The sequence below is a fragment of the Sus scrofa genome, chromosome 10 (assembly GCF_000003025.6).
Source record: "Sus scrofa isolate TJ Tabasco breed Duroc chromosome 10, Sscrofa11.1, whole genome shotgun sequence".
Lineage (NCBI taxonomy): Eukaryota > Metazoa > Chordata > Mammalia > Artiodactyla > Suidae > Sus > Sus scrofa.
Genome location: NC_010452.4, coordinates 52,383,265 through 52,398,667, shown reverse-complemented (window position 1 = coordinate 52,398,667; position 15,403 = coordinate 52,383,265). Strand labels below are relative to the sequence as shown.

Genomic DNA, 15,403 nt, shown 5'->3' with positions numbered 1-15,403 from the left:
TGAACATGCATCTCTTGGTAAGAAGTTGTTCCGATTTGCCCAAGATCAAGGAAACCCCTCGCAGCCCTAAATGGGTATTATGTAAATCTTCAAATCTGTGGGACTGAGATAGAAATGGAAAAGACCAAAGGCAGCACAGGGGTTAAGAGGATCGCTTTGACCCACTAAAGTATGAAACTCTTAAATAAAAATTCAAAAATACAAGCCTTGCGGTCAGATGGTCAACTGAATCGTATCTGCTAGTAGCTAACTAAACTCGGGGGGATGTGAAGAGGATTAGAGAGAATGCAGTGGAGGCAGGCGATGCCCTGCACGTAACAGGAGGGGCAGTTTCCATCGTTAGGCAAGTTACGACTGTCTGCGTTCTGGTGAAAACCCTTTTTCCATCAAGTATGTAACTTAAACGTGGTGGGGGGGCAGGCTCAAGTGAGGCGGGCCAAGAGGAGAAGCATGGGGGCGAGCTTTCCCAGCTCTTGACAAAACTCCCTTGAAAATCTCTTCTCAAGTAGATGGGAGCAAAATGCGGCAGTAAGCCTGAGGTGCTTGCTAGAGAAAGCTGCCGGTGGACGGCACCAAACTGCTGCAGCGGGCTGAAGATGACGAGTAGGAAAGAGAAAAGGGGTCCAGGACTCCCTGGAGGTTTGCCTCCAGCTAACACTGGGAACTTAAAACACATTTGCTGCTTTCTCTTCATCCCTTTAAGCTTCGAACGCAAATTATCTAAGTACATAAGATTTCAACGCATGAAGATTTTTAAATCTTCAGGTCTCCTGCTTTCCAAGTTCTTAATTATCTGCCAGACCTCAATCCACCTCTTTTCCCCTCGGGATATCCCATCGAATCGGATTCCCTCCTCATTAATTCCTCACAATGGCCAAATCTGAGCTGGTATCTTCCTCAAGATCTTTAGGAGCCTTGCCATGAACAAAGTCATAAAACCTGTGGCTAAAGAGCTGTTAACAAACGCTCCTTCACCAACAGCTTGGAATTCACTTTATTCGCTAACTTGAACACAATTACCACCTACTGAATTACCACCTCCCAACACTGTGACATAGGAGGAAGGTTGCGAGCGGCCCTATTTAAGATTGCATTTTCTGTCTTGTTAAAAGCCGTCATCTCTTGGAGCGCTTTGCCGGAGCGCGTCACCTTCGATCTCCCCCACATCTGTGTCACCTTCACGAAAGTCGATCAGCAGTTTAGGAGCAGTTTGGGCTCAAATCCCAGGCTGAATTTAGCAGCTGCTTGTCCTTGAGTAAATTAGCGCCTCTAGGCTCAGTTTTCTCACCCATAAACTGGGCCAGCAGCACTCACTCCCAAGGAGTGAGAAGAATGAGGAGGAATGACTGCAGCGGAAGGACTTGGGCGCCCACATCCCGCTACCCCCACCACTCCCTCCCCTCACAGCCACGAGGCTCTGGGCCCTGGGAAAGTGCCGTTTTGCACCCGGGTGACACCTAGATCCCAGTGTGAGTCAATGAGAGATGGGAGGACACAAGTGACTTTTCACTCTCCGAAGTGCTTTCTTTTGAAGAAAAGGGCTCCTAGATACTCATGTGTAAAGCTGTCAGAAATAAAGTGCTTTTCCGTAGCATATGAAGAGAACAGGATTTCAACTGCAGGAAAAAAGCAGTTAGATTATTTTCCTACAAAAATACTCATCTGTAATAAAGTCATCTTTTACTGAAAGCATTAAGTAACCACTCCCTTCCTCACAAAAAACAAAACCAACACCAACCTGTGCTTAAACAGGCTAGCCAGCTAAATTGGAAAGCATAAAACTGATGGAAAAACTAGATTACATTCTAGTCTCATTATCAAGATCAGATGTCAGGCTACTTCACCATAATTACCTGCTTAAAAATTTAGTAATGCTTCTGCATGAATCTCAAAACTAAGGACACTTATCAACCATTCAGAGTTTTTTTTTTTTTTCATGAAAGAACGCTTTATGCCCTGTCTCCATTTCAACACAACAGCTTAAGTGTGAGAGCCATGGATGGGATTAAAATTATCCAAATCCTCTAATCAACGGCATTATTAGAGACAATGAAAGGGCGAAGAGAATCCTTATGTAATTCAACTGTAAATTTGAACAGCTTCAGTTACATTATTTTTGGAGTTGAAATATCACAGTGATATACAGCCAACAGAAAAAAGATGAAAACCATTTTTCTAGTAGATCAGATAACCCTAAGGGCTATTTATAATTGCTAAAACAAATTATGCTCCAAATCAAAGACTTGCAGAATAGTAAATAAAATTCCCAAAGAGTATGTCTACCTATGGCGCTAAGTTATCATCAGATCAAGTTGACCCTCAAGTAAAAAGGGAAATACTTAACTCATTATTCATTTTAATAAAAACAACTGACAACTGAGGAAAAATAAATGCTTATTAATGAGAAAATGGAGAAAAACTACTTTTAAAAAAAGAAACTTGTATTCTTTGCAAATAACCATATTTAGGTTCTAACTGAAGCCTGTTTATCATATAGGTTAAATTGTAAAAAAAAAAAAAAAAAAATCTTATAACCTAAAAATAATTGTGAACTAATTTGGTCAGTCTGAGTGTCTTGCAATGAAAGATGTGAGAAGATGAAAAAGGAAGTTATAATACGGCTTCTGTCCCCATGGGGGATACAATCTAATGCAGGACACTCCTTCTCTGGCTCAAGTCATTTAGTTTTGAATGACTTGAGAAAGCATCTTTCCACAAAGCCTCCCTAAGGGGCAGCTCTGTACTGGTATGTGGGGAACTGTACTTCCAAGTTAAAACACACAAAAGCAACAGTTAAGAAAAGCGTGGTTTGGTAACTAAGAGCTCTCTTTGCATGGTTTTGTAACCTAACAAACTTCAAGAAAATAACTTTGCCTGGCCTTATTTCTAGAAGAATTATATAAAAGGAAGTTCAAAGGGAGAACTGCAATGCCTTTACAATAAATAAGATAGGGAAAGGTATATTTTTAATTCCTAATGTTTACAAAGAGAGCTCCGTTATAGACTAAAGGTGCATTTCCAGAGTGTTTTATTTCTCACAACATCCCCCATGACCCTGGTGTCCCTAACTGCCTTTGTGCTGTTCCCATGATGTGCAAGGCTGTCCTGATGGGCCCAGGGGCACTAGCCTCAGAAAGGCTGGTAGAAACAGCGTTCAGTGACTACGACTGGGTTTTCTAACACTGAGATGCAGTTCAGATGGAGAAAACCCACCTTCAGGCAGTCGATACAGATTTGTTGCGCACATGCTCTGCTCTCTGACAGAATGCAGTCCTTTCCCATCCACCCCAAGCCTAGCTGCTGTGGGCAGTCAGTCTGAATGGACTCCAGCCACGCAAAGGCTACCCCCCTCCTTGCCCCCCAACAGAGAAGATGTAAACCTGAGGGAGGCGATGCACGTGCGGGCCGTTGTCTGCCCTCTGGGGAGAGACCTGCCGAATTGGCACTTCTCTTTCAAGCAGATCACATATGAGATACACCTGTTTTTATCTGCCTTCAATAATGTACGATATATCCATTTTTGCCTTGGTTGCAGGATAGATGGTTTTAAAAGCTCCTAAAAACCCAACAGTGTTGACATTCATATAATGGGGCCGTCCTTTATATTGATTCTTTTTCCTTACCTCAACATCCTTCTTCAGTTTTTCCAGGAATACCTTTTTGTTGTTGTCATCAATATAAATCTTCTGACCCTCGTTAATGAAATCATTATCCTTTAAAGTTGGCAGTTCTTTGGCCTGAAAAGAATGAGAAAGAAACTTGACTAAAATCTTGAAAGTCATGTACAGCTTCCAATCCTGGAGGTTACATTTCCACCCCCTGGGAAGCTGAGGTTGCCCTGTTCACTGCAGGGGCCTTACCCAAGGCAACATGTGAGGTAGCCTGAGGGCCGCAAGGGGGCACTAGTGAGCTATGACCGCTGGAAGCATTCCCACTAGGAATGGAGGGTCCGACATACTCCATATCATGAGGCTTCTGTGATAAAGATTTCACGGTTTTCATAGGAATGAACCTGACTGCTTTCTTAGATTCATTTTCTAACAAGAAGTCTTCTGAGTATAGCATTCGTATTCTTGGAATTCTTTATCAGGAACCCTCGATTTTACTGCAGATACAACCCAACTGCCCCCCGCCCCCATCACACACACTCTTTTGGGGTAGCCTTTGCTGTACTCAGGTTACAAATAACACGTCATCTTGCTCAGGAAAGCACCATCCGTAATCATATCTCATCTCTGAGTCAGGAGAATGTGCAGCTAGAAGTCTGCCCTTTGAAACCTTCCTGCACACCACTCCAAGAAGGAAGTGGTCTTCACCTGGACAGCAGCAAAGGAAAATGTCTTTTAGCATGAAGCATATTAAGATGAGAGGTCTTACCCTTTAAAATAAAACGGTAGTGAACTGGCAACTAAACTGTACTTACACTGGCCAACACAAAGTAATGAGCGACTAGCAAAATTGGGTCATATGCCAAAAAAAAAAAAAAAAAAAAAAAAAAAATTGGTTTGTACTGCAGTATGTAGGACAAGAAAGGCAAATAGCTTTAAAATAGGGTGGGAGTTCCTGTCGTGGCGCAGTGGTTAACGAATCCGACTAGGAACCATGAGGTTGCGGGTTTGGTCCCTGCCCTTGCTCAGTGGGTTAACGATCCGGCGTTGCCGTGAGCTGTGGTGTAGGTCACAGATGAAGCTCAGATCCCACGTGGCTGTGGCTGTGGCGTAGGCCGGCATCTACAGCTCCAATCTGCCTACGAGCCTGGGAACCTCCATATGCTGAGGGAACAGCCCTAGAAAAGGCAAAAGGAAAATAAAATAGGGTTGGATTAGTGCCTTAGCACAGTAGGCTTCGCGTCAGTTTCATAAAATAGTGTGGATTATTCTATTTAACTTTGAAGTGCAACCTGCATTCTGGGAGTTATAACCACTCCTGCTTATTTCTTCTCAGTTGAAAGGAACTCAGTATATTGCTTTTCTGAGTACACTCACGAAAGCCTCCCTTCCACAAGTGCGAGCTAGATGGGGAAATAATCCGAGGAAAGAACACATGCTCCTTTCTGGTCTTCACACTGCCACCCTCCTTATTCAGATAAAAGAACTCACTGAGAACATCTACTGAGCGCCTTTCAAATGCCTGAGCTTTTTCTTCCTGTTCTATAAAGTACACACTCGCATCTAGCTGTACAAACAGGTATACTCAATCCTAAATGAGTAGCTTTGCTGCTCATTGTAACTTACAGAAAATTTGCAGTTTTGTGGTTTGTTTTTGAATTTGATACAACTACTGCCAAAACAGTTATCCTTAACAAAGCAAGTATAGCAAGTTAGAAAACTAAAGATTTCATTCGATAAGCAGTTACTGAATGCCTGTCAAGTATAGGAAGGAAAATGTAAACAGGTCATCCTTTGTATCCTAAAGGAATCTAATCCTGCAGAGTAAGAAAACAGGGCAGTGCGAGTTTGTAAAGCACACAGTTTCGTACTGTTCTTTGAGGGGAGACTGATCTACTTTCAAGTACTTTTATGCTGAATCAGAGTCTAAGGAAATGAAATGCAGTGCCGTCCTTCACAAAAATTAAGGGGCCTGGTAGACCAACTCCCTGAATTTGTCATCAATCATTGAAAAGTGTAAACTGTGAAAGAAAACCCTGAATGTGAAGACAGCATGTTAATGGGAAATGTTTGAGTCAATCACCTAGACCCTACGTGTTCTTTTGGAACTGGAACACGATGAAATTTCACAGTGAATGAAATGCAAGGGTCTTGGAGGGCAGTGAGAAGCTAAGCATTGCCAAAGATACCAAACTGGGTGCTTTAGAAAGGGCTGAAGCCAGATCCTTCGTCTCTTTCTTTTTAAATTATAGTTGATTTACAATGTTCTGTCAATTTCTGCTGTATGGCAGTGACCCACCAGTTGATATATATTCCATTGTGTATATGTACCACATCATCTTAATCCGTTCACTTGGCAATGAACATTTAGGTTGTTTCCATGTCTTGGCTATTGTGCATAGTGCTGCTGTGAACACGGGGTGGGCGGGGGCATGTATCTTTTTCATTGAAAATTTTGTCCAGATATATGCCCAGGAATGGGATTGCTGGATCACTGGCAGGTTTTTTTTTGTTTTTTCGTCTTTTTTAGGACTGCACTCACGGCATATAGAGGTTCCCAGGCTAGGGGTTAAATCAGAGCTATAGCTGCTGGCCTACACCACAGCCACAGCAATATGGGATCCAAGCTGTGTCTTCGACATACACCACAGCTCACAGCAACTCCAGATCCTTAATCCACTGAGTGAGGCCAGGGATCGAACCTGTGTCCTCATAGATACTAGTCAGTCATTTCCGCTGAGCCATGATGGGAACTCCTATATGGTAGTTCTATATTTAGTTTTCTGAGGTACCTCCATACTGTTTTCCATAGTGATTGTACCAATTTACATTCTCACCAGCAGCATAGGAGGGTTTCTTTTTCTCCACACCCTCTCCAGTATTTGTTATTTGTAGACCTACTAATGATGGCCATTCTGACTGGTGTGGGGTGGTATCTCTGTAGTTTCAATTTGCATTTCTCTAATAACCAGTGATGTTGAGCATTTTTCCATGTACCTGTTGTCCATCCATATGCCTTCTTTGGAAAAATATCTGTTAATGTCTTCTGCCTATTTTTCAATTGGGTTGTTTTGGTTTTTTTCCTCGTAGTTGTAAGAGTTGTTTGTATATTTTGGAGATTAAGTCCTTGTCGGTTGCATCTGTTGAAACTATTTGCTCCCATTCCATACGTTGTCTTTTCTTTCTCTTTTTTTTTAAATGGTTTCCTTTACTGTCAAAAGCCTTTAAGTTTGATTAGGTCCCACTGGCTTATTTTTATTTCTATTGCTTTGGGAGACTGACCTAAGAAAACATTTATATGGTTGATGTCAGAGAATGTTTTGCCAACAATGTTCTCTTCTAGGAGTTTTATGGTGTCTTGTCTTATGTTTAAGTCTTTAAGCCATTTTGAGTTTATTTTTGTGCATGGTGTGAGGGTGTGTTCTGGTTTCACTGATTTACATGCAGCTGTCCAGTTTTCCCAGGACCACTTCCTGAAGAGACTGTCTTTTTCCCATTTTATATTCTTGCCTCCTTGGTCAAAGATTAATTAACCATAGGTGCTGGGTTTATTTCTGGGTTCTCTATTCTGTTCTGTTAAGTTGTATGTCTGTGTACCAGTACCACACTGTTTTGATGACTGTAGTTTTGTACTATTGTCCGAAGTCTGGGAGAGGTATGCCTCCTGCTTGGTTTTTGTTCCTCAGGATTGCTTTGGCAATTCTGGGTCTTTTATGATTCCATATAAATTTTGGGGTTGTTTGTTGTGGTTCTGTGAAAAATGTCATGGATAATTTGATAGCGATCACATTGAATCTGTAGTTTGCTTTGGGTAGTATGGCCATTTTAATGATATTAATTCTTCCAATTCAGGAGCACGGAGTATCTTTCCATTTCTTTGAATCTTCTTTAATTTCCTTAATTAACGTCTTATAGGTATTTAATTTTGGGGGGTGCGATTTTAAAAGATACTATATTTTTATATTCCTTTTCTAATATTTCATTGTTAGTCTACAGAAACGCAACTGATTTCTAAATGTTCATCTTGTATCCAGCTATCTTGCTGAATTCATTGATCAGTTGTCGTTTTTGTGTGGAGTCCTTTGGGTTTTCTGTGTATATATCATGTTATCTGTAGAGTGACAGTGTTACCTCTTCTCTTCCAATTTGGATACCTTTTATTTCTTCTGTTTGTCTGATTGCTGTGGGCTAGGACTTCCCATACTATGTTGATTAAAAGTGGTGGGAGTGGACATCCTTGTCTTACTCCAGATTTCAGTGGGAAGGCTTTCAGCTTTTCTCCATTGAGTATTATATTGGCAGTGGGTTTGTCATAAATGGTTTTGATTATGTTAAGGTATGATCCCTCTATACCCACTTTGGTAAGATTTTTTATCACGACTGGATATTGGATTTTGTCAAATGCTTTTTCTGCATCTATTGACTTTTTTTTTTTTTAATCTATTTCTTGGGCCGCTCCCATGGCACATGGAGGTTCCCAGGCTAGGGGTCGAATCGGAGCTGTAGCCACCAGCCTACGCCAGAGCCACAGCAACGTGGGATCCAAGCCGCATCTGCAACCTACACCACAACTCACGGCAACACCGGATCGTTAACCCGCAACCTCATGGTTCCTAGTCGGATTCATTAACCACTGTTCCACGAGAGGAACTCCTTTTTCTGCATCTATTGAAATGATCGCGTGGTTTTTGACATTTATTGATGTGGTGTGTGTCACTGATTTGCACATGTTGAACCATCCTTTGAACTTGGGATGAGTCCCACTTGGGTGTGCATATGATCTTTTTTATGTGTTGCTGGATTCAGTTGGCTAAAATTTTGTTAAGAATCTTTTCATCTATATTGATCAAAGATTTGGGCCTTTAATTTTCTTTTTTTGGTAGTATCTGTCTAGTTTTGGTATTGGGGTGATGTTGGCTTCATAGAACGTCTTTAGGATTATTCCTTCTTCAACCCTTAAGAAAAGTTTATGCAGGATGTACTGGTATAGTTCTTCTTTGTATGTTTGGTAGAGTTTGCCTGTAAAGCCATCTGGTCCTGGACTTCTGTGTAGGGAGTATTTTTATTACATACTTAATTTCATTTCTAGTGATTGGTCTGTTCAATCTATTTCTTCTTGATTTAGTTTTGGCAGGCTGTATGTCTCTAGAAAGTTGTCCATTTCTTCCAGGCTGCCAAATTTGTTGACATATGACTGTTTATAGTATGCTTAAGTTTTTTTGTATTTTTGCAGTATCCATTGAGACGTCTCCTTTTTTCATTTATTTTGTTTGAGTTCTTTCTCTCCTCTTCTTGGCAAGTCTGGTCAGAGGTTTGTCAATTTTGTTCACCCTTTCAAAGAAACAGCTCTTGGTTTTACTGATTTTTTTTTTTAATCGTCTTTTGAAGCTCTATTTTATTGATTTCCTCTCTGATCTTTATGATTTCCTTCCTTCTGCTGACTTTAGGTTTTATTTGTTACTAATTTTCTAATTCTTTTAGGTGCTGGGTTAAGTTGTCGATTCGAGATTTTTCTTCTTTTTTGAGGAAGGCCTGTATCACTGTAACTTCCCTCTACAAACTGCTTTTGCAGCATACCACAGATTTTGAATAGTTGTGTTTTCATTGTCATTTGTCTTGAGGTATTTTTTAATTTCCCTTTTGATTTTCTCATTGACCCATTGTTTTTTTAGTTGTATAGTCACCATGTGCTGTTTTTTCTCATTTCTTTTCCTGTGGTTGATTTCTAGTTTCATGTCATTGTGGTCAGAGAGGATACTTGAAATATGCTCTTAAATTTGTTGAGATTAGTTTTGTGCCCCAGTATGTGGTCAGTCCTTGAGAATGTCCCATGTGCACTTGAAAAGAATGTAAAGTCTGATTTTTTTGGATGTAATGTCCTTAATATATCAATTTAAGTCTAACTTTTCTATTGCATCATTAAGGATTCCTGTTGCCTTAATGATTTTCAGTCTAGAGGATCGGTCCATTGATATGAAAAGTCTCCTACTATTATTGTATTCCCATCAATTTCTCCTTTTATTTTATGTCTGTTAGTATTTGTTGTATGTGTCTGTATGCTCCTATACTAGGGACATATATATTGATGACTATAATATCCTCTTCTTGAACTGATCCTTTTATCATTAAGTAGTATCCTTCTTTGTCTTTATGGCCTTTATTTTAAAAAGTCTGTTTGTCTGGAGTTCCCATTGTGGCTCAGTGGTTAACGAATCTGACTAGGAACCATGAGGTTGCGGGTTCGGTCCCTGCCCTTGCTCAGTGAGTTAACGATCCAGCGTTGCTGTGAGCCGTGGTGTAGGTTGCAGATGCGGCTCGGATCCCGCGTTGCTGTGGCTCTGGCATAGGCCGGCGACTACAGCTCTGATTGGACCCCTAGCCTGGGAACCTCCATATGCCGAGGGAGTGGCCCAAGAAATGGCAAAAAGACAAAAAAAAAAAAAAAAAAAGTCTATTTGTCTGATATGAGTATTGCAACTCCTGCTTTCCTGTCTTTTCAGTTCTCATTATCTTTTTCCATCCCCTTACTTGCAATTTATATGTGTTCTTTGCCCTAAGGTGAGTCTTTTGTAGGCAGCATATTGTAGGCTTTTGTTTTTTTATCCAGTCTGTCAGTATGTCTTTTGACTGGAGCATTTAGTCCATTGACATTTAAAGCAATTATTGATAAATACCTATTCATTGCCATTTTAAACCCTGTCTTCCAGTTGATTCTATGTTTCTCCTTTTTTCCTCTTTTTTTGCTTGGATGTTTTCCTTTTATTTTATGCTTGTGTCCTCTTCTTTTGTTTTTGTGACTGTCTTGTTTGGTTTTGATTTCTGTTGCTGTGTTTTTCAAGTATGTTAACCCCTTCTTATATCTGCTTGCTTTAGCCGATAGTCACATAGCTTCAAACACATTCTTAAAAAAAAGTCTAGATTTTCTTACCTTTCTTCCCCACATTTTATGATTCTGATGTCCTTTTTTAACATCTTCATGTTTATCCTTTTGCTATTCCTTGTGTTTATCGTTGGTTTTACAATAGTTTTCCCCCCCTTTAGATCTGTATAGTGGTTTATTTAAGTGATTATATTCCAATTGTGATTTCCTCCATCCGATTTCTTCTTTATTAAGAGGAGCCTTTTCAGTATTTCTTTTAGAATGGGTTTGGTACTGCTGTACTCTTTCAGTGTTTGTTTTTTTGGAGAAATTCTTTATTTCTCTTTCTATTTTAAACGATATTCTTACTGGGTAGAGTGTTCTAGGCTGAAAATTTTCCCTTTTAGAACTTTGAATATTTCTTGCCACTCCCTTCTGGCCTGTAGTGTTTCTCTAGAGAAATCAGCTGACAGCCTTATGGGGGTTCCCTTATAATTAACACTTTGTTTTTCTCTTGCTGCCTTTAGAATCCTCTCTAGCTTTTGTCTTGGTGTGGGCCTGTTTGGGTTCAACTTGTTTGGGGCCCTCTGTGTTTCCTGTATCTTAATACCTGTTTCCTTTAGATTTGGAAAGTTTTCAGCCACAATTTCTTCAAATATATTTTCAATCCCCTTTTTTAAATTCTCCTTCTGTAATCCCTACTAAGTGTAGGTTGGCCCACTTTATTTTATTCCATAGGTCTCTCATATTGCTTTCATATTTTTTCATTTGGTTTTCTGTCTGCTGTCCTGACTGGGAGATTCCCATTATTCTATCTTCCAGGTCACTAATTTGTTCCTCTGCATCATTCTGCTCTCCAGTGCCTTTAACTCAGCTTGTGTCTCTGCAATGAATTTTCTAATTTTTCTGGCTCTTCCTTATATTTTCTAGTTCATTTCTAAAGTAATCAGCATATCTGCTCTTAATTCCTTCAGTATTTTCACTGTCTCCTTTTGTGAACTCAGTATCTGTCAGACTGTAGAGATCTATTTCATTGTTTGCTCCTTCAGAGGAATTCTCTTGTTCTTTTATCTGGGAATGGTTCCTGAGCTTCTCCATTTTACATATATTTTTTCTTATTTTGTGAGTTTAAGAGAAAACCACCATTGTAGTCTTGGAGGGCTGTTTATATGCAAGAGTGCCCCTGAGTATTTTGTGAGGGCTTACCATTTATTTTTGGCATGAGGGTCTCTTTCCTCAGTGTGAGTAGGCTCTTATCCCCTTGATAGGGTGCTGCACATGCTTCCAGGGAAATGGAGTCAATGGGCAGGGCTAGTAGCCAGTGCTTGGTTGCTGGGCCCTTGGCAGTGGCAAGGACCCATGGGAAGGCAGTACAGGCCTCTCCTAGTTGGAGGGCCCTGGGAAGTGGCGGTGACCCTCAGGCAGGTGTAGGCAACACTGGATTGTTTGGCAGTGGCAGCAGCAGAGTGTGTGCATTCCCAGGGGAGTGACAGCAACAACAGGTGGAGCTTGGTTGCACCTGTGTCCTCTGTGCTGACTTCTGAGGTGACTGGGGCTGTAGGTAGTACCTGTTCATGGATCCCTCATGGTGGCGGGCTGTGCCCACCTCTGGAATCTGAGATGACTGAGTTTGCCCCTGCTGCCTATAGACTGCACAAGAGACACCCCGTTGTGCTTAGCCCATGCAGGAGGCACCGCATCACCCACAGCCCGCTCTCTGAGAGTCTGCACTTGCACAGAGAAAGACATTTTCATGGCAGTCCTCCCCTCCTCCTCCTGCCCCTCCCCAACAATGGCTCCTTGCTTCACCTGTGGGCCCAAACCTCCTCCCAGGTTCCTTGGCTGTGGCACACTGCTCCCTAGCCCCTCAGGCTATCTCCACTCAGCCAACCCTGGGCCTCTTCCTAGAACTGACCTCCAGAGCCTGCATCTCAGTGCCCCAGCCACCTTCCAGACATCTCAGGCTGTGGTGTCCCGGAAGGTGGTACCAGTGGTCTGCGTGGCTCGCTCTCTGCTTTGCCCTCCTCAGTCCAGCTGCCGTAGTTATTCTCTGAGGCTTTGAGGTCCCTCCAGTTTGGCTGATCTCCCTGTTGGCCAGGTGGCTTCCCAGGGTGTGGGTTCCTTTCCTCTTTCACAGCTCCCTCTCAGGAGGGCTAGTCCTGTCCTGATTTCTTTCTTTCTTTTGTTCTGCCTGGTTATGTGGAGGGTTTTCTTGCCCTTTTTGGAGGTTTAAGGTCTTTTGCCAGCATTCAGTACAAATCGTTCTACATGCAGATGGGGTTTTTGATGTATTTGTGATGTGTTAGGGAGAAGTTGAATGCCACATCTTATTCCTCTGCCTCCTGCTCCTGAAGCCAGATCCACACACACACACACACACACACACACACACACACACACACACACAGGAAATGAAGGCCAGTGACTCTCCAAATGACAAGCTGACATCTGTCTAGGGGAGTGTGGTGTGGTGGGTGGGGGCATTAAAGATTAAGATCAGCCTAAACTCTGCAGCTCGTTTTTCTATGTCTAAATAAAGAAGGGGAGAGAGATTTTTGTTTATGTGTGAGCAGGAGAAACCTGAAAGCAGGGATGGCAGGCTACAGGCAAGGTGGCTGTGAATGTCACCCAATCCATGCTGGTGATACCTGTCGCATTAATGAAGATGAATGCAATTTCAGAGGCACCCCAGCAGAATTACCTCCTGTGACAGGGAGAGTATAATCCTACCTCATAAAACTCCGGACACTCTGTACTACATTACTAGGCTTGTGAATTTCACAGGCAGTAGGGATGTATTTAGATTGGATCAAGTTCAAAAAAGGGCAACCAGATTGGTTAAAAGACTTAAGGGCTTATTGAAAGGCTCAAGAGGTGTAGGCGGACCCTTAGGGCAGCTGTGAGGGGAACCCCACACTGGTCCATAAACAGCACCAACCCCTGCCTCTGCCCCCTTGCTTGTGTCAGCGGGATGGCAGGGTGCTTGGCAACACCAGGACTTTGAGGATCTGAATCCTGAGGGTCTAATCCTCCACCCACCCAAGAACTTCCATATGCCACAAGCACGGCCCTAAAAAGAAAAGAGAAAGACACCATTTGTTTTGAGGGAAGCTATTTCGCTATGAATTAATGAGCATAATAAACTCTAGATCTAACACTACCCACACAAAGGTGGTCTGCAGAGCAGTGCAGAGTAATTGTGGGCAGCAGCAGATCCCACCCTTCGCTTTGCAACACTGGATTATCTACACTTAGGGGAGTTTTGAAAGCCTTGAAGTCACTGGGTCTGGTTCTTTTTTTTTTCTTTTTCGTTTTTTTAGGGCCATACCTGCGGCACATGGAGGTTCCCAGGCTAGAAGTCCAATCAGAGCTACAGCTGCTGGCCTTCGCCACAGCCACAGCAACGCCAGATCCGAGCCGCCTCTGTGACCTACACCACAGCTCACGGAAATGCTGATCCTTAACTCACCGAGTGAGGCCAGGGATCGAACCCGCAGCCTCATGGTTCCTAGTCAGATTCTTTCTGAAAGACATCAGCTCGGAAACACTTTTGAACTGGGGACTTGGAGGCCGGCAGTCAGCCAACTTTCCGAAGTGGTCATAGCTTAAGCTTTATTTACTCACTCTGAATTAAGTTCTCCTGGCCAGTTGCAAGTAGACTGAGAGCCTCCAAGTGTGATGAGGAATTGCATCACCTCACATGGTACTTGCTGGGAGGCAGCGCCAAGGGGGAACGAGGCATGGGAAGGGCTTTTCTTCCTACATCGCCCTCCCTGGGACTCACACGGGCGCCCAGGCCTTGGCAGGGGAAGTGAGGCTGTGGACCACCAAACTCAGCACCAAGGCTGGCACAGCCCAAGTCTAAGGAAGCAGTTCTACCGGGGTGGGCTGGACTCCAGTGGCAGTCATCTCCACTAATGTGGCATGTAAACGTACCAACGCGGCTAAAGGCATAAGCACAGGGACACCAGTCACCCTGCAAGCCAGCTTTCCTGCTTCTGTTGTGCAGATAAAGTCAGCAAAGTATCTTTCCTTGGCACTCCTGCCGGGTGATGCCAGACCCCAATCAGATTCGGTGCGACAGAGACTGGATTCAGGCCACCTGGGTTGTTTCTTAGCTCCCCCAGTTACTGTGTAACTTGGAGCAGGTTACTTAACCTTTCTGTGTCTTGGCCATCTTTAAAAGGGGACTGGCACCCAGCACCGCTGTGAGGACTCCACAAGTTCATATACCTAAGCAGCTTAGGGCCACGCTTGCCATGTGGAGAGTTACATCTAAATGTTTTTGTTGTTTGCTGGTCATGTTCTCAAGTATGGTGTGTATACTGAGAAAAGTTCATCACTAATCCAGAACGAGATTTTGTTTTTTAATTGGCATATTTAACACTGAGAATAGCTGGGATGTTGCGAACCCGCTGCTCAATCTGTCCAAGCCTCAGGTTCTTCAGCTACATAGTGGAAAATCAGTAATACCTATCCAGTAAGGTTAGCACGTGAATGAAATGACAGGAAACAAAGTTTTCGACAATGAGAACTCACTACAGAAGCACGCATCTCAGCTGCACATCGGTCATTTTTGACCATTACCGATACGGTCACATGGTACTTCCTACTATTGAAGAATATAGACTTGCCCCTCGTCTTCTATCCTTCCTGACTTTTTAAAACAAATAGGCTCGTTAAATTGGGGCTCTCAGTCATCTAAGCCATGCTTAAAACTGTCTGTGTTTTCAAGTTTAATCAGGCACCAGTGTCTCATGCGGCTTCTCTACATACTGCCTAAGTTTTCAAGATGCTTTTGCTGATTGCAACCGCCCCCCCACCCCCGCCAGCATACACAAGTGTAAGGTTATTTCATGTCACTGCCAGATAAGGTGCATTACAGGTGACAATGGCGTAAGCCCCTGCCTTGGCTGCTTTCCAAACCTTTTCTGTG

At 42.7% G+C, this 15,403-nt stretch overlaps 1 protein-coding gene across 6 annotated transcripts in view; it reads right to left on the bottom strand.

Annotated features, from left to right (window-relative positions):
* Nucleotides 1-15,403, bottom strand: part of PIP4K2A (phosphatidylinositol-5-phosphate 4-kinase type 2 alpha) — a 184,562-nt gene that overhangs the window by 10,261 nt on the left and 158,898 nt on the right. For all 6 annotated transcript variants that reach the window (XR_002336109.1, XR_002336110.1, XR_002336111.1 and 3 more), the window contains 1 exon segment: nt 3,624-3,737. Coding sequence is in view for 3 of the 6 variants with exons in the window: in XM_013980257.2 (XP_013835711.1) it covers nt 3,624-3,737 (114 nt within the window). In the remaining 3 variants the exon portion in view is untranslated.